Raw genomic sequence first — 19,178 nt, forward strand, 5'->3', positions numbered from 1 at the left:
CAAACCTCAGCTGGTGGTCGTTTCCTTCACTTACCCCCACCCACAACAACAAATCTGTGAGCAAACCCGAGGGTCCTATCTCCAACATCCCTATCACGTCCAACGCTCCCTCTCCATTTCCACTGCCTCCCTCTCCATTTCCACTGCCTCCATGCTTGTCTAAGTCGCCAGTGCCATCAGCCCCACACGTCATTTCTCTACTCCCATTGTTTCTCCAGTCCACTTTCCACACCGCATCAAGAGTGGTCTTTTTAAAAATGTAAAGTGCATCTTCTCACTCCTTGGCCTAAAACTGTTCAAAAGCTTCCCGATGCACTTTGAATGAAATTCGTGTGTGTTCCCAGGCCTACAAGACCCTGCATGACCCGACCCGGGTGCCCCTCTGACCTCGACTCTCCCCTAGTCAGCAGCTTGCGGCCCCTGGCCACCCGCCCAGTCTGGGCCTTTGCACTTGCTGGTCCCTTGGTTTAAATGCTCTCACCGTGGTTCCCTGCATGACTGGTTTCTTCTGGACCCCCTGGCTGTGGCTCAGACATGACCGCCTCCACCCCGGTTACCCTCCATGCTCACCCTACTGGTTTCTCCATGGCACTGCTACAATGCCTGATGCTCTTGGTTTACATATTCATTTACTTGTTAATTTTCTGCCATCCTCATCAGAAAGCAAGCTTCACGAGAGCAGGCACTGAATACCCAGTATGATGCTTGAAGAAGAAACTTAGGCTCAGTGTGGTTAAGGAACTTACTCAAGGCCACAGAGCTGGGAAGAGGATGCAATTTGCCCACACTTCTCTCATGGGCCCCCCTTCCCACTTCGTCCAGAACCATGGTCCAGGCATTTCTGCTGTTTCTTCCCACGCTTCTGGGAAAAGAAACCATAATTTCTTTCCTCATTGATCGTTTTCCAATTAACTATCCCAATCAATCCCTAAGAAGTTATGACTGTGCAACTCTGAGCATTAATCTGTGACTCAGCTTCCTCATCCATAAAATGGGATTAATTCTGTAATTCACTGTGTAGCTGCTGTAAGGATTAAATAATTGACAGTTTGAAGTGCGAGAACACTGCCTCGTACCCATTAAGGACAACTAAATGCCTGTTTACTGAATGAAATACATTTATTCAGCACCTACCATATGCCCAGAATTGCAGATGATGGGAGATGCAGGAGAAAAGCTGCGTTTCCACTCTTGATGTCTAAGCGCTTCTATCAGATCCATTCATGATGAAGGTTAGCCATGACAATACGAATAACCAACAGTTAATGGACGCATAACAGGTTGTCAGGCACGGTCCCAGAGATTTACATATATCACTTCATTTTTAGTCTCATGACACCCCTGAAGTTGTTATCATCGTTATTATTAGCCCCATTTTAGACATGGAGGCACAGAGAACTCATGGCATCTGCCCAAGATTACACGGGGGGACAGGCACTGGACCCCAGGCACTCCGGCTGCAAACCATTACACTTTACAAAGTGGGGGTAAAAGTTGTATCCCTGTTATAAAAAATTACCCAAGTTCTTGCTTAAATTATATAAAATACGCTTATGACAACTTTCTGCATAATGCAACAAGTATATTATGTTATTCATACAAAAAGAAAATTTAAGGGTTTAATTTAAGCAACAATAAACAGTTATTAAAAACCTTCAAAAAATCACTTCTCATTGAAATAACTGTCTCTCTGGCTGTGATGAGGGAAGTCTTACGAATGAGTTAATACTAGAACCACTGCACTTACAGGTAAAATTTAGGTTAAAAAGTCATATATACTGTAAATGGTAAATCAATTTCATATTGTAGAATATCACCGTAAGTAGAATTTGGCCTGAAAAATCCAAATAAATAGATAAAAATGTGTATATTTACATTTTGAAGAGGACAACAGATTTTGTGTTGTACAAATGCAAGCAAAAACCCTGAATTCATTTTTGAAAACTAGGTTTTTAATTTATTTTCTATATACAAACCATTCCAGCTAAAATGATCAGAACCTTGGACAGCACCGAGGACTTTCCAAAGCACTGGTTTTGTATCACATTAAGGTTCTTCCCCAACTTCTATGCATTTTAAAATTCTGCTGCAATTTCTCTGCTTCACATGTCACAACTGAGTCTTTCTTTGCACAACTATCTGATGACGGAATATAACTTTTTAAGGCAAATCTTCCGCCTGCAAAGATGGGAATTTTTGTTCCAACATTTTTGTCTGTTCATTCATGGGCAGAAAACGAGTAAATAACACCCAGACCCCGGGGGCTGTTATAAGAGCACAATTTCAATGCCTTAAAAAATTCTGACAATATATACATACATAAAGCATTAAATTTTGATTTAAAATTTACTAATTGGTAGCCCAAATCACCTAAATTGTTTCTCTATATACCATTTTGCACAGTGGACACATTTTAGTAGTTCCCAAAGCTCTGAATTTAGATTCTGAAGTTACTGAACAAAGATACATCTCAATACTAGCTTTCAAAAAAAAAAGATGTATTAAAATGGATAGACATGTATATATATAATGGACAAGTTCTAATATTACAGCACTGAAATTATGAAAATAAGTGTTTTTGAAATCTTAACATCTATTGTTTTTAAGATATTAAAAAATCATTCTGCAAAAACAGACTCAACATCAAGAGAAAAGCCTCTCCCCTGCCATCTTTTAAAATGAAGCCAACAAAAAGGGAACTGCTTTGTCAGTTTGCTCTTGAAAGAAATAATATGGTCACAAAATTCGCTGTGACCATTTTTTCTCTTTTCAAATTTTGTAATGCTGGCTTGCTTTTTTCTTTTCCCTAAACAACTGCCTGAGGTGGTGATTTAATCCTCTATGGCATGGCAAACAAGGCTCTCAGAGGCTCCCAGTGCACCGGAGGAATTCATCTCTTCTGCCTCCATGCAGCCATCAGCGTGTCTCACAGTGCAGGCCCCACATTTCCTATTTGGAAAGCACACGGCTATTGACTACTCTGTCTTCTCACAAGCCCCCTTTCATTTATTTGTGTTTGTTATTATACAGCTTATACTGCCGTGTTTGTGTGATTCCACTGGTGTGCACACATCCATTGAGGAGGAAAAAAGAAGTGTCTATTGCAAACTTGTTAAAAGGAAAAAAGGACCCCCACTGTTTCCTCTAGCCAGGCCTCTATTTGGAGAATAGGATTTTAACTCTTTGTGTCTTGGAATAGAATGACTTCTTTGTGCATTTTAAATTTTACAATGGCTTCTTTCCCAATGGACTGTTGTAAATGAGAGAAAAAAAAATTATCTGTAGATAAACCACAGTCCTAGAAAGAAGCTGAAATTTCTTCTAAGTTATATAGAAGATACTAGATAGCATAGGGGAAAACTTTTATTTCATTTGCAACATGTTTAAGCTGTTTTTACAGAGCAATTTAAGGATGGCAATATAAAATAGAAGCACATCTCTCTGGAACAGTCAGTATTTTTGTAAAGTTTTTGGCTGGGTCTTCGTTTTTATTTTGGAGGACTCAACATGAATTGTGCAAAGTCTCTAGATATTTTAGTTTAGTAACATGGTGGTTCAACAAGATAATACGATTTCAAGATTTACAACGTGCTGAACTTTGCAAACGTTCTGACAATTACATTAATGATCTTGGTGGCTGTAAGATTTTGTGTCCGGTGAATCCAGTTCTACTTCTGATACAGGTAGGTAAGTGGGCAGGTGGCTAGCAGGCAGGCAGGCAGGTAGGCAGATGGTAATGACAGACATATGCAGACAGAGACACAGGTCAAATGAATTGCCCCTGCCTCAAACTATTTTTGCAGTTGCAGTGAAGCCATGGACAAAACTGAGTGGCGCCTTTCCGAGACTGGCGCTTTTCAAACAGAAGAAGATATGGACACAGCTCTGATGATCTGGTCCTGCGCACAGAGTAGACTATAAAATATTCCTCCTCCACAACAGAAGCATGGAAGTATGTCAGATGCAGGCATTCGCCTTTAAATGTAACGTATTTTGAGAAGTATAATTCTAGGCTATTTGGAACAAGAAGATTCAATTACTCAATTTTCTCTCACCCATCTCATTCCCTGCCACATTCCAAAGGAACAGGCTCAATGACAACACAGCCGAATACCCAAAATGAAGAGCTACGGCTCTCTATTCTTCAGCATCTTGAATTAATTAACTGAAAATGAGTCTTGTCAATGTTTTGGAAAGGCAGAAGAGGTGAAAAGAGATTGCTGGAATTAATCACGGTGAGAAACTACTTCAACTGCCTGCCAGAGTTCAGGAAACCCAAAGAGAAGAGGAAAATAAAGGGAAGGAAGCTGACTTGCCAGCTGAAGGGACAAACAGAATTCAAGCAAACATCCAAGCCTTTGCCACACATGGGACGTACCCTCAACGAGAATTTATTATTTGCTGCCACAGTACGTACAATACACTACTTGGGTGCACACCGTATCCACAGGGACAAAGGCAAATCAGACAGTTGTGTTTTTAAAGCAAAGAAACAACAGAATACTTGGGTACTTTCATTTGGGTGCATATATGCATTTAATTTAATTATCTAAAAGATTCATGTGTCACTGAATTTGTACTTATAGATCTTCAAATACTTGTGATTTCACATACTTCAGAAGATGAAAAATCCATGAAACAGATTCCAAAAATTCAGATATTTGGATGGAGAGTTCATTCACTAAGAAAACAGAAACAAAACTGCAGATTAACAAGTCTATTTACAAAAATCATCTGACAAAGGGAGAAAATACAGAGAATTTGGTCAGTGATCAAAACCTGAAAACACTCATCTATTAAATAGGACATTCTCCGTTCTTTTTATGGCAATGAAGACCATCTACCTTTTAAGGAAAATCTAATGTCTGTCAGAAGCTTACTTTTAGACCATGTATAAATTTTGATGTGTTTATACTTCTCCCCCAGGATGAATTTGAAATTTTAACTCTTTTAAGAAACGATTTTGGAAGAGAAAAGGACCTCCTCACTCGTACGGTCACGAAGAGGGAACAACCTTCTCAACTGTCTCCCAGTTCCCTTTAGGATACTCACCAGCTGAGGGGCTTCACTAGTGGACTTCAGAATCAACTTTTCTCCCCTCTTTTCGACTTCAAAACCCATTTTTTTAAGTAGGGATGGGTCTGCCAGGCCCTGGTCCTCCATCTTGGCGATCAGGTCCCGGTTGTGGCTGTTGTCTTCGGTAAGGTTTCGGACTGCGTACACCACCCACTGCGTCAGAACTGGAGCCAGAGTGAAGGAATTTGCCGACATACTTTCGTGCTTTATAACTTTGGTTAGCACTGGGCCAAATTACAGGCAAAGGGGTGGAGGAGTACAGCCACACTGAAAATCCAGAACCAGTTAACAGGCTTTTCTTGAGGACATACTATGGATATGCATTCGAAGCAGAAAAAAATTAAAACGCTGTAAGCAGGCACACACTCAGGTGTGCCCAGCGGGGGGTATCAGGCCCAGAAGCTGGTAGCTGGGCGCATCGTCACTACTGGGGGCAGGGGAACGGGGAAGCAAAGGCTCAGGACAGCGAGCACTGAGGCTTCTGAACACAAGCATGTGGGAACGTGCGCGCGCACACACACACACACACAAACTCTTCATCTCTGCTAGATAATGATGTTATTGTGTCATCAGAAAAGAAAAAGAGGAACAATACAGAAGCAGTCAAAAAGATGACAGGTTAGAATCCGACGGGAAAATCATCTTGTTTAAAGCGAGCACAGTTATAAATAATTGTTTCCTAGGAGTCACTGTGGAATCTCCCTCATTCAGTGTTTTCAAGACGAAGCTGGCAAACCTTTGAGGGATTTGGGGTGCTTGGTCTGAACACACGCCCCCTCCAGAGGGTCTGTGAGCTGAACTCATCTTTGTGAGCCAGGGGCCCTGACTGCAAACGCTCTCCAAGGCATCTGTCAAGTCAGAGACAGCGAAGGAAGAACACGACAGCACCACTGAGTTACTTACGGAGTGAGTTAGTTAAGAGCAGTGTAAGCCTCACAAAAACGAGTTATGACTATACCTTTTTACAGAAGCCTGCGTAAGAACTGCCGCCGAGACTGCTATTCAGTCTGCCCTCAGTGGGCCGGGCACACCACCTGGGGGAGCAACAAGCAGCCCAGGTTGGAACAGATGCTTTCCCCAAAGGTTCCCTCCCCACCAGCAGATGGAAGGTAGCAGGAAAAACATCTTCCCTGATGATTGCCAGGTATTTCCCACCCAGGCATTTCCAATGCCAGAATTAGGGCATTTGTGCATCCACAAGGCACCGCTTCCTTCAGCTAAGGAATCAGTGTTTCTGATCCTGTTCTAGACTCCCCATAACGGCGAGGCCAGTTCCCCAGCTGGGAACTGGAAGCTCAAGAGAAAGCCACAACACCCATAAAGCCCCCGGCTCACTCTTGGAGTACTGGGAAAGAAAATGAATCAAACAGTTACTTCTCCTAGTTCAACAACCTCAAAGCAGAAGAGGAAAAACTGAACCTGTCCATGAAGGTTAGACAATGGAGATGTGAAAGCATGAGTAGTTTTCTGTCCAGAAGTGTTTATTAGGGCTTTAAGAGGTTGCCCATCTCAGAGAGACCCTCTAAGGCATGGCAAGTCAGTGCTCTACCCTGACAAGCCCTCCCTGGCTCCCCATGGTGGGCCGGGGCCTCCTGCCAGCCCGAGACCCCTGCTGCCCCCGGCTCCTGCCTGGCCTGTCTCTGCCAGCTGCTCCAGGGCAGAAACAGGGGGTCGTTTATTTCTGGGACCTCTGGGACAGCCTGGCACAAAGAAGACACTATAACAAATGTTTGTTGAGTGAATGACCAGCTGGTCGCAACTACCTGTGGATATAAAGGACTGACCTTTCCCTGGATGGCCGAGAACAGGCACTGTCAGTGCCAGGCTGATGCTGATTCTACACTTAGTCATCCATCTTTGGTGGAGAAAATGTTCTCAGGTTGCAGTTACCTATTACTGTTTCATGATAAATTCCAGTTCCTTTGTAAGTCTGTATTTCTTTTCTGCAGGCAGAATCTGTACAAATACTCAAATGCAAAAAACCTAAGCTTTAACTTTCCTTCTCTTTTCCACAATCATTGAAGCCCCACTTTGTGTGAGCATAAAGAATAAAAATAATGATCCATGGTGTCAAAAACTTCCAACCTATTAGTGGATCTGTGAGTAAGGAATTATTTGCTGCAACAGATTTCACTTCCAGGGACATCCTACAAATCTATTTTCTCACTTTTTTTTGTAGCATGGAGGCAGTGATTGAAAGGAGAACCGACTGAAGAAGCAAACGGTGTGGGATTGCGTGTCACAGGGGATCTTCAGTCCATGCGTGACTCTCCATGGAAAGCGACAGAAGCACTTCCTTCCACAGCTTCCTGGTTACTCTTTAAGTATAATCGAAGGGAGGAAAATGCAAATTCTCATAAGTGCATTGAGAGCCACTGCCAGTGGGAGGGCTGGCAGGTTTGGTAGTCGCAGGCTCTGATGCCAGCCTCTCACTTGGCAGCAGCAAATGCAGTGTCTGTGGAGGAAAGTACCATTATCCCGGGCCTTACATTATCAAATCACCGCTACTCCTCAGCAAACAAGTCACCCTCACGCCAGGTGCCCTCACCTGAGGCCCATACAACATCACAACGGGCCCTGCCTCGGTCTCCCCACAGGCAGTTCCCTCACCTGGGGTGGGCCTGGCCTGCACCTGCCCCCTCCTGTGGCCAGGGCACACCTCTTCAAGCTCAGCTCAGGCGGCACCTCGGGGAAGCCTGCCTCCCCCACCCCTCTACATCAGCCTCAGTGAGGTGCCCCCGCTGCGAGCTGCTGAACATCCTCGGTCTCATTTTACAGTTCACACCACGTCGCACCGTACTTTGCTGCTTATGTGTCCGTGAGCTTATCGAGGACAGGAACCATACCTCGCTCACCTCCTTACCCCTAGCATCTCGTCCAGTTCCCAGCAGAATGGATTCTCACTATGTGTTTTCTGGAATTACGTAAACTCTGACCAGATGTTTATATTTCTGTCCGCCCTGATGAACTGAGAACTCCCCGTGAGCAAGAATGACATCTTCATCGTGTCTCTGCCCTCTGACTGGCGCAGGGCTGGGCACTGTTTGCTGAATGCACAGATGGGTGGACACTGTCTCCCACTTGCCCTGTGGTGCCGCAGTGGCCCACGCAGGCCTGGGCTTCTCCTCCTTGCTCTCTGCATGGTCTACTGACTCAGGGCTCTGCAGCATTGTGAGATTAGATGAAAGTAAACCAGTAAAAACGCAACCCAGGCAAGGGAGCCAGACTGTGCAAATAAAAGGTCCATGACAACAAAATACCAGGACAATTCCCATGTGGATGGGATGAAAGAATGGGTCTTAATCATGTGCATCTTTGGGAAGCAACTTTTCTATCACACTTGTGAAAACACTATTATCGTGGTATTTTAATAGCAATTCACCCTCAAAGTGTTTGGCAGCTAATTTCTGCAGAGAAAACTTGCAGGATGCCCATTTTACACAAAAGAAAGGAGGAACACAGAAAGAGAATGTGATTAATGAATAACCCTCTCGATGATTCCTGCATCCGCGGCGCCTCGTTTAAGTAACGGCATTGTTCGCTGCTGAGCCCATCGGTCCGAGCTGCCAGTCGGTTTCCAGGCTCACAACTTCATGAACAAAGTAGGAGAGTCCAGAATTTCACGAGGAGCAGATTTGGGGCCTAGCTAACAAATGGACAACATGTTTTTGTCTTCTTTTTTCTAAAACTGGTATGCAAGGGGCAAAAAGATGTATCTGTAGAGGGAATGGCAGGGCAGAAAAGAAGTATGGCCATGAGACCACATCAGTGTGCATTTCCAGTACCCTGAAAATTACAAATAACAAAAAATTAAATGGACAAAAACAAAAGCCCCAATGCTTTTCATTTAAATGTGTTCTTAATACTCTTACATGTTATAAGTGAAATTAACTTTCATTTCTTCTTTAAGGAGGGATTATTTCATGAAGTTAGAATACCATGTGCTGCTAGATATTCTTCTTAGGCAGACAGGAAAAGTTTGCACCACATCCTTCCCCTAAGTGAGCACCAATATTGGGCATTCATATTGTTTAGCTGTAAATTAAATACCATACAATTTGTCCCTATTTCCAGTGAGAATACTTGAGCACTTGAGTACTGCTGTCTAGGGCCTCAGACTTACTAATAACCTAAAAATCGATTTTTTTATAGTTGGTCCTTTCACAAATTTGAGTTGAAAAGAAAAACACTTTACAATATGGCTCTTAGAAGTGTCTCAGTGCCCAGTGCAGGCTTAGCCTGGGGGGCAGGGGGCACAGCCTCCGGGCAGCCTGACATGTCCTGGGGAGATTAAAGCCAGGCCCAGTTAACACTCACACTGCCCTCTTGTTCCCTCTCTGTGGGGACAGACAGAAAGAAAAGAGTGGGGGAGAAAATTAAACATCTTCTAAAGCCTCTAATCCTACCAACACTCGAAGTGCTTTATTGTATGCTTAGCTTTAGAAAGAGAGCTTCTAAAGTTTCCATAGCTACTACAAATAGAAGGCGTGGGCCTGTTTGTTACAAAACTGCCTGAAAGTACCTTGCAATCAGCACCAGCCGGAGGATTCCAGAGGGCTGGGCTGCTCTTCAACGGGGCCTTTTGGCGTCTTGAAACCGGCCACCGAGTCGGTGGCGTGGCCCCGGTGAGCCGCAGACTGCCCTGCCAGGGAAGACGGGGCCGCTCGCAGGTGCGGGGGCATTTCCGCAGCCTCATGCAGGTGAGCTGACGTACCAGGAAGGCAGCACAGGGCAGTGGGGAAAAGATGACACAGAAGGTTCTGGGTATTTCTGAGGAGACGTATGTGCCAATCCCACCTTAAGGAAAATCCAGGTGAGTTAAAGCTCTAAAACTGGAATCATGTGACGAGTAAGATTCCAAGCAACTGAAGAGAACACCCTTCCCGTTAGCAGACTCCATGGATGTCAGCCCCCGCAGGTTACTGGAACAGAAGCCCCGGGACGGCGGGGGCTTCCTTCGGGCCACTGCTCTAGGTCTAGGGGACTGCAGAGAACAGGGGTCAGCAAGTCACAGTCTGCTTTTGTAAGGCTGCAAGCTAAAAGTGGTTTTTACGTTTTTAAGTGGTTGGGAAAAAAACAAATCAAAAGCATACTATTTTGTGACACATGAAAATTATTTGAAATTCGCATTTCAGCGTGCACATATACAAGTTTTATGGGCCCCTGCTCTGCTTGCCGTCGCTGGCTGCTTTCGTGCTCCAGTGGCAGTCAGGGCTGCGACCGAGACTGCACAGCTCACCTCGCCCAACATACTCACTGCGCGGCTCTTTACAGAAAACTCTGCCAACCTCTGGCCTAGAACATGGAAGGCACTCAACAAATACTGGATGAATAAATAAACAAACAAACTTTAAAAAGTACTGGCATTGAAAAAACTTACAGTACAAATTAAATGTTAAATGTTTTGTACTGACTTTTCGGGATATGCATGTGTGTGCGTGTATTATATATATATTTAACTTTTGTTTCTGGAATATTTTAGAAATCATTTTTACAGAAAAGAATCTGTGAAGGGATTTACGTACCACCCCCAAGAAACCTCTGATAGAGCTGGTGTGAGGACGGGGCTTGCCACAGCAGGCAACCCTCCTTACCAGGCTTTTACAAAACCACGCAACTATCGGCCACATCATAAAAGGGTTTTCCTAAGGACGGAGATGCTGAATACATGCTGTGCAGTACTACACGAACATTTTCTCAGACTACGGTAAAGTTGCAGAAGTTTTCAGGGTCCAAACAAGTAGTTCAGTTTTTATGTTCTGAAAATGGTTTGCATTGCTAAGACTCCAAATATGCCAATTTCTGGCAGCCAAAGAAGATGAAGCACAGAACGTGGCCCTGAAAGAGTGGGGCTCTTCCTGCTGAAATGACCTTCCCCGGGACGGGTCGAGCCGCCGCGGGGCCTTGGGGAGGGTGCCCCGTGTCTCCTGACCCAGTCCTCAGACGGCTGCCGTGTTCCTGAGTCCAAGAGAACAGAAAGGACCTCCCACTTGTAGCCCTCAGATGCCTGGGCCTCACCGAGGCCTGTGCTGCCCCGAGGATGAAGAACTCGTCCCGACTCCAGAGAAGAGGCCGCGTGAGCTGCGGGCCCGAGAGGGTGGCCACTGGCGTGCGGAGAACGAGTGCGGCGGCCCACAGAGGGAAGGTTCCTGTGGAGGAAATCCAGCTGACAACAGCGTCCCTGTCCCTTCACAAAGCACCACGAGCTTTTCCTGCATATGTTAATTCTATTTCCAGAGGTCAAGAGATATTTTCATTGCTTTCATTTTAGAGTTCGTTTGACTTCTGCCTTCATCTGTTTTAGTTCTCTTGCACTCCTGATCCTCATCTCCGCACTGTTCAACTCCACACTCTCCCCCTTCAGAAAATCTGAGTGCGCGTCTTTACTGTGCACATTTGCATGTGCTGGAAGCCAGTGTAGGTTCAGTAACACCACAAACCACCGCCTTGGCCCCTGCTTCCTTCTCCAAATTGTTGGTCTACCTGGGATCTGATCTCCCTCCGCGTTTTGTATTTGAAGACGAAGGAGCATCTGTGGTTCAGCTGTTTCCATGCAATGCTAATATGTACTGCTCTGTGTATTGCAGTATGTTATATCTTAACAACATTTAAAAATTAAAGCTAAAATCATGAGTGTATGTACCCTCCGATTTACCAATTAATGTCTAACTGCTAATACTGAAAGTGGTGAAAACAAAACAAAAAATCCAACACTAATAAAAGGGTGAGGAAACAAGTAAGTGTCAGATTTGAAAACTCAGGTCACAATCTGAAGAATATAAAGCAATCCTTGTATTTAAGATGTGCTAAGAGAAGGAGCAAAGTGCTTCCATCTTATTGAGGAAAAGTCGCCTCAAAAACACCATTGCTTCCAAAGTTATGGCTGCTTTTCTAGCCTCTCAATCTCTCGGGAAACAGAGCATTAAAAGAAAGGGCGCAAGGCCCTACTGAGTTTCGACAAAAGTACTTAACAGACAACTGTCAACTAGAGAAACTTCACCTCTGGGCTTCACTCAAATCAGCACTCTTAGATGAGGAAACGAAGGCTGCGCTCCCTGTCCTTGGGTGCCCAATGAACTGTGGACCTTTTAAAGGAGGGGTTGGGAGCCACAGCTCCCCAGGCCTCCTCCCTGAAGCCTGACCCGCCACCCACCTCACCCAGTGCCCTGTCCTTTGCGTCACCCGGGGGCATGGGCGGGAAGGGGCTCGGCAGTGCCCTGGCCACCGTGTGCCCTCAGACCGGCCCCCGGTGGGCTGGGGCTCTTGCCCTTTGCCAGTCCCAGATGTACAAAGCCCAGGCATCTAAGATTAGCAGAGGATGGCATGCTGCTGCCGCCGCCACTCCTCTGGGCCGGTCCACCCCGCAGGGCAGTGCCGGGAAGACGGCCCTTCCCTGGGCCCTGTCCAGATGGAGTCATCACAAGTACTTCCCACTCCAAAGTTCCTGTGGCCGAGCCACGGCCGCACTCGCAGGTACCTCACGTCCACGGGGCTTTCTGGTGGTGAAGGATCCTAAAGCCCTGCAACTAATTTTGTACATGACATGTTCTGGAATCACTTTACTAACCACTTGAAAGCAGAGCTTGGTACAAAGCAGTTACAGTCTGGCATCAGCACCACAACAGGTTTCGGAATCAGAAACAACCAATGCCACTTCTAACTTAGACCACAGTAAAGGGTTTGGGGCCACAAAGTCGTCCCGTTGTATCTGGGGCAGCCGGGGAACTGAGCACATTGGATGCTCTGCTGCCGTATCCCTGCCCAACTCGGAATGAGCTGCTGCCAGCGTGTCACAGAGGGGCGGCACGGAGCAGAAGCTCACCGGTAGGGACACGTCCTCTGCTCAGTGACGCCCTTCCTCCCCTGTGGGCTGGAATCCAGTCTCCTCGGCCCTCTGCCTCCTTTTAAAGTACCTGCTGGACGAATGCCCCTGGGGGCAGTGGCAGCACCAGTGCCCCCAGCACGTCCGGCCATGAGGGAGATGTCACTGGACACAAGCATGCAAATCTGGGGCACCGCCTCCCCTGGCCCTCTGCAGACAACAGGCTCCTGATGGAAGCAATATGGCTCCGAGCTCCAAATCACATCCAAGGTCACTGCCAGGCAGGCAAGAGGGGAGATGCAAAGTAGCCTCTTGGGTCCCTGGGTGCTGAGGGCACGGGGACTCACAAATGGAAGCCTGGGGACGCTCGGGAAGCTCAAGGCCCTGTCCGCCAGGTCAAGAGAAAATTTATAAAATACTCCATTTGAGATAAAGGGATTATCAAATAACAAGCTGGCTCAACTGAATTTCCGTTTATGGAGGGCACTACTGTCTGAATTCAGAGTAAGCAAAGCTTTGTAAGAGGAATTAGTTTCTCGTGTAAGCCGAAACTGAAAATCGTATTGTCAGTTTACCTGCATAAAATAACAACGGTGATAATAATAATATACAATAAAATAACAGCAGCAGCTACCATCCCAGGATAGCATGTCAGGCACTGGTCTACACACGTCATATAAAGGATTTGGGCCTCACTCAACCCCACGCGTAGACTATTAATCTCATTTTGCTGAAGAGAAAAGGGAGCCATCAGGAGGCCGAGGAAGTGGTCTAAGGTCCCACAACCCAAAGGGGGGGGGCAGGGGTGGGGAGCTGGCCCCAGCGTCTGCCCTCTCAGCCGCTGCGCCACGGTCAACCAAGAGACCCCGCCGGAGGGACAGAGCAGCCTTCCTCCCGGCCCTTCCAGGCTATTTCCATCAACCAACCAGCAAAAGGTAGGGCAGGTTTTATGAAACTCCAAAGGACAAAATAAACTTGCAGACACCAGGCAGAGGGACTATCTCTGCAAAATACCTTTGGAACTAGAAGTTCAAAATGAAATGAACATTTGGAATAGAAAAAATAATCCCTTGTAAATCACAGAAGATTACTGTTGGTCTGGCACTAATGGCATTCCAAGATTAATAAAGGTATAGCCAAGGGTCAAAAATAGTTCTGAGATACAAAGGATTAAAGGAGGAACACAAGCTGTGGAGCTTCTGGCAGGTCTGAGGCAGACAGCAGAGAGCCGGGCGGTGCACCATAGGCTGGATGGCCGGGCGTCTGCGCCACCATCCTGGGTCAGTGTCACCAGCGCCTGGGAGCACCTGCTCCACAGGTCCCCACGGCCGTGCCGGCTGCCTCTTCAGCCCTGCACCTCCCATCCCCTCCCTGCCCCACCCAGGCAGCTCCCACAAAGTCAACGGGAGGGGCTGGGGGTGGCCCCCGAGCTTGACAGGCATGGCTCTGCAGAGACAAGGATTTCTGACACGTCCGTCCATGCTGCAATCACAGGAAAGTCTGTCATTCCCATCTCGTGGCATCTGCTTCCCTCTCTGCTAGCAAGTGGCGGGTCAACAGTTAAGTATGGCCTGCTTTCTCTCTTTCACCATGGAGACCTACAATTCTAGCTTATCCTCGTAAGGGGAGGGGCACTGCTTTATCCATTTTAAAGACAGGACAACTTTGAGTAATTTACAGCACACATATAACTCCAACATTAATTGAAACAAAACAATAACACCAGACTATTTAAAAGCCAAGTTGTGGCAGTGACATGAAATTCTAAAACCTTCTTGACACATCTGTCTCTTAAAATTTAAAAAGTGAGTACTGGATAGTTCACTTTTAGGGGAAAAAAATCTAATTCAATTATAGAAATTTGATGCTTTAACAATTTTTCCTCTTCTCTTAAAGTATATGCTTCTTGGTACTGATACTGAGAATGTTAGAGTAAGGGAATTAAATATAAGACAGAACCCGAAACTGAGAACGCGCATCTGAATGTCTCTCAAGAACTTGCATCTTGTGGAACAACTTTCACTTTACAGGCATGAAGGCACGAGGCCAACTGTGGGAAAACACGTCAGGAGAGTCCGGGCCCTGCCCTCGTGGAGGGGCCTTCCGGGGCGGCAGGCACCCAGCCGACAGGCAGAATGGAAGAGGACAAGGGGACGAGGAGCAGTTGCAGAGGACCACGTGCGACAAGGTGGGCAGGGAGGCCTTCTGAGAGGTCGTGCTAGAACGAGGCCCAAAGGCTCAAAGGACACGGGTCACTCGAGGAGCAGGGCCACCACTGCAGGCAGGGGCGGTCCAGTGGAACGAGGCAGGGGTAGGCCAAGGCCAAGTCTGTGAGGGATCTTCAGGCTACAGGAAGGCATTTGTCTTCTGTTCTAATGAGAATCCACTGGAAGCAGCAGCATTTCGGCAGCTGGGTGGACAGGAGCCTGCAGGGGGGCCAGAGTGGAAGTGGGGATCGGTCAGGAGGGACAGTGGCCAGAGCAAGGTTTTGGACCAGGGCCGACCTCTCCAGACTGGACTGTTTCTCCACGTGCGAACCTGGGCAGGTTTGAAGGATCACAAGTGATGACGTCTGCTGCGTGTCCTGCCCAGTCCTTGGCGCCATCCAAGCACCAGCCCAGCACGGTGGCCAGGGGCTACGGAGCACCAGGCTCCTCATGGTTCTGCCCCAGTGGCTTCCTCTCTCTTTGCCTCAGTATCCTCATCCGTAAAATAAGGAGAGACAAAACGATCTCTCAGTTCATCAAATGACTGCACAGCAGAGACAAAGGGCCCTGGAGGCAGCATGTCTGGGCTCACTCTGCATTTTTGCAGCTCACCAGCTTGTGCACTCAGCCAGTTACAGAACCTACGTGCCTCAATCTCCTCTTCTCTACAATGGGAATAATAATCATATCTGTCTCATAGCGAAGAATAAGATCACAGCGCATCAAAGAGTTCTCAATAAATGTCAGCTATTATTATTATCGATTTTAGGTATTTACCAGAGGTCGATGGAGTAAGGTTATAGACTTGGGGTATCACAGAAAAAGCCAGACCAGATCACCTCTGTCAACAGGAAAAAACCCTGTTTATCAATACTCAGTTATCATATCATATCATAGTTTGTTCTCTAGCATCTCCCTGTTCCACCCCAGGATGATGAGCTGTTTCCCAGCCAGCAACTGATGCCACATGTAGATTTCATTAAATACAACTCAATTTCTTAAAGCCTTCTCACTCTCCCTTTGTCACTTTTTACCAAAGCATGGAGGGAGGAAGGTGCGATGGTGTGTGGTGTGCGCACAGCCTCCTTTACTTATTCAGTAAGTGACGACCCGGCGCCCACTCCGTGAGAGGCCCAGTGCTGGCTGCCAGGCCAGATGCCACAGAACACGAGGCAAAGCCCTGATCTTTGTGGGGCATCTGATGGAGAGAAATAAATGTGTAATTATAAGATGGTAGAACAGCTACACTGTTAAATTACAGGTCAAGATGAAACAATAGAAGGCAGACCTTCCTTGAATGAGGCTCATGGAAGACCTTTCTTGAATAAATAACATTTAACCATGCTGGAAGGACGATGGAGGTAAGAGGAGAGACCCCAGGTGGACGAACAGTGTGAGAGCCCCGGAGCGGGACAGATGAGACGTGCTGGGGGAAGAGCGGGAGGCCGGGCTGCGGCCGGCAGTACTCTGTGGGGTGAGACACCGGCGGAAGCACAGAGGGCAGCCTGAGATGCTCTGTACTCCCTGCCTCCAGGGAAAGTAGACATGCCTGCCCTCAGGGAGCCCGCAGGGCAGCACAGGTCACAGGCCCCCGTGAGGGCCTGTCGGAGCGCTGGGGCACAGAGAGGCTGCCCGAGGATAAGCTCACACAGCTGGTGACCCGGGCTGGGGGGGCTACACCGAACCAAGCAAAAGGCAAGTTATCTCTGGCACAGCTGGCATTTTATTGTCTTTGTTTTTTTAAACACCAATTGGATATTTGTAAAAATCCTATTAGTTCACATGATGTGACCACAAAGAATCAGAATGTTTTAAAAAATGCAATCCTATGGGAACAGATACATCCAAACTCAGAAGCGGTGCCCTGGGAGAGCGGGTGCTGCCACTGGACCTGCCCAGCTCACAGAATCACGCTTAGGGCCCACAGCACCTTCTCCTGAAGACACACTTTCAGCCAAGAGCAAATCCGCACCCCGAGGACTGCCTTGATCACGGAACTGCCCGAGTGACTGCAGCTCCGCGACCACGGACATGCTGAGGGACGCAGTGGGCAATGCCCCCGGGGATGGGGGCGAGACGGGTAGGCTCCGTGCTGAGCACATTTTCAGAGGGGCTCCCGAGTGCTCACTGCACAGGCAGGCACAGTGGGACTGGGGTGCAGCCACCCGAGAGGCAGCGTCTGAAGGGAACCATCGGCCCTGTGAACGCTAAGCTCATCTTTTAGGCTTATTACTTTCTGGGCTAATCCTATACCTGTGATGCACAAATTCTGAAGAACAAAGCAGAGGATTATGAAAGCTCTCTTCACACAACTCAGTGCCATGGTGCTGTAGAGAAAGCACGGGGGGAGCAGCCACCTGCAGACCAGAGGGACAGCCTGATGGCCCCTGCGACAGTGTGCTCTCGCTTTCCGACCTAACTGTGCAGGATGATGGCTGGATGGACAGATCATTTGAGAAAATGATTTTGTAAAACATTTCACACAGTTTTTTACAGTTTCAAAATTAAAAACATTTTCTTAAACTAGTAAACTTACAAAAGCTATTGGAGACTATTAAAGCAAGATTATTTGGCCAGAGAGTTCTAACGTATTTCCGCAGTGACACACTTTCTGCAGAATTCAGATTCTGTTTACTTAACTAGCATGGATCTCTCAGGAATGAAAGGAAGCTAGGGATACACAGTGTCAAAGGTAAGGTCCCAGAGCTGCACTCAGCAAACTGCATCAGTGAAACTGACCAGGAGCAGATCCAAAAGATGGTCCTTTCCTTTTAGGAATAAGAATCAGTGGCAATAAATGTTTGAATGAAGTTTTATGTCCATTGTCAAATGAAATTTACATGGTGGTCCTGAAAACATTACTACTGACAGCTACTATTAACCACTGAGAAGTAAAATCAAGAAAATAAACTGCGTCATCTCAAAGCAAGGCAGCTGAAGTGAAGGGCAGGAACTCCCAGGAAGGTGCTTCCAAGGGCACTTGCATGCACCTTCCTGCAGAGAAACTGGCTGAGAGCAGGAGTGGGGCTGCCACCTGCAGACACAAAGGGACACCCTCATGGCCCCTGGGGATGGTGCGCCCCCACCGTCTGACCTAAGGGAGATAGATCGGAAGCAGTCCTGCTCTCGGTGCAAGTGGACAAGGGAATGCAGAGCCCAGTGCACACTGACTTCAAGGGACAGAGAGGCGGCTGAGCAACCAGACTGGGCAAGAAGAAACCCCAAGGGCAGGAGAGCGTGGGGGCTGCAGAATCCTGGGGCTGGGAGGGAGGGCCGAGCCGCCTTGGCTCTAGGGTCACGAAATGTGTTACTGGCCCTGTCGCACTCCAGCCTTTAGGAAAGGCTAATCTAATACAACAACATCTCCAAGTCTCAGCCTCTACGATTTTAGGGATACAAGAAAATGAGGGAACGGAACTAACAGCTAGTAGACAAATTCTGAAGGAGCACCATTTGCAGTATTTAATTTCAAGGTCTCATTGAAGACTGTTTGCTAAAACCCCTGAGCAAGGAACATTCATGTGAAAGCCCCATTCATGACACTGTCTGACGCCTCAAACTTTCTGCTTTTAGGCTGGAGAGCCCCTTGCTAGGATACCGTGCACCCCATGCCAAGCAGGTCTCCTTCAGGCCTTCACCGTGAATGGCTCTGCTGGGGTGCAGACGCCGGCGCCTGGGGGAGGGCCTCGGTGGCAGCGTGCTATGCTCCCGGCAGCCTCGGGGTGGCGCCAGCGCAGCTCCCGATCAGCAGCCCACACCCGCCCCGCTCCCCACGGGCTCCGAGCCTGGGAAACAGCTTGGTGTGGCTGCACTTGCTTGCGTTGCTGGGGAGAAATACTGGGTTTACACATCTTCAGTTACACCAGGGAGGGGTAAGATTCAACTAGAGGCTTTTAAAAACAAAGGAAATTGTTGGGAAACTATACCAGAAGGTTTCATCTTTTTAAAGCAAAACAGCATTAACAGGTTTTATAATTTTTAATTAATGTAATTTCAATCACTGAACAAATGACCACTGAGTGTTTATCAGGTGTTTAATCCTGGGGACATAGAAATAAATAAAAGACAGATCC

At 47.2% G+C, this 19,178-nt stretch overlaps 1 protein-coding gene across 1 annotated transcript in view; it reads right to left on the reverse strand.

Annotated features, from left to right (window-relative positions):
• Positions 1-1,930: 1,930 nt before the first annotated feature.
• Positions 1,931-19,178, reverse strand: part of ATXN10 (ataxin 10) — a 225,650-nt gene continuing 208,402 nt past the window's right edge. The window contains exons 11-12 of the mRNA XM_037847617.1: positions 5,053-5,240; positions 1,931-4,681 (exon numbers count right to left, since the gene is read on the reverse strand). Of these exons, the coding sequence (XP_037703545.1) occupies positions 4,679-4,681; positions 5,053-5,240 (191 nt within the window). The 3' untranslated portion in view covers positions 1,931-4,678. The remainder of the gene's footprint in view (positions 4,682-5,052; positions 5,241-19,178) is intronic.

Source organism: Choloepus didactylus, chromosome 8 (assembly GCF_015220235.1).
Source record: "Choloepus didactylus isolate mChoDid1 chromosome 8, mChoDid1.pri, whole genome shotgun sequence".
NCBI lineage: Eukaryota > Metazoa > Chordata > Mammalia > Pilosa > Megalonychidae > Choloepus > Choloepus didactylus.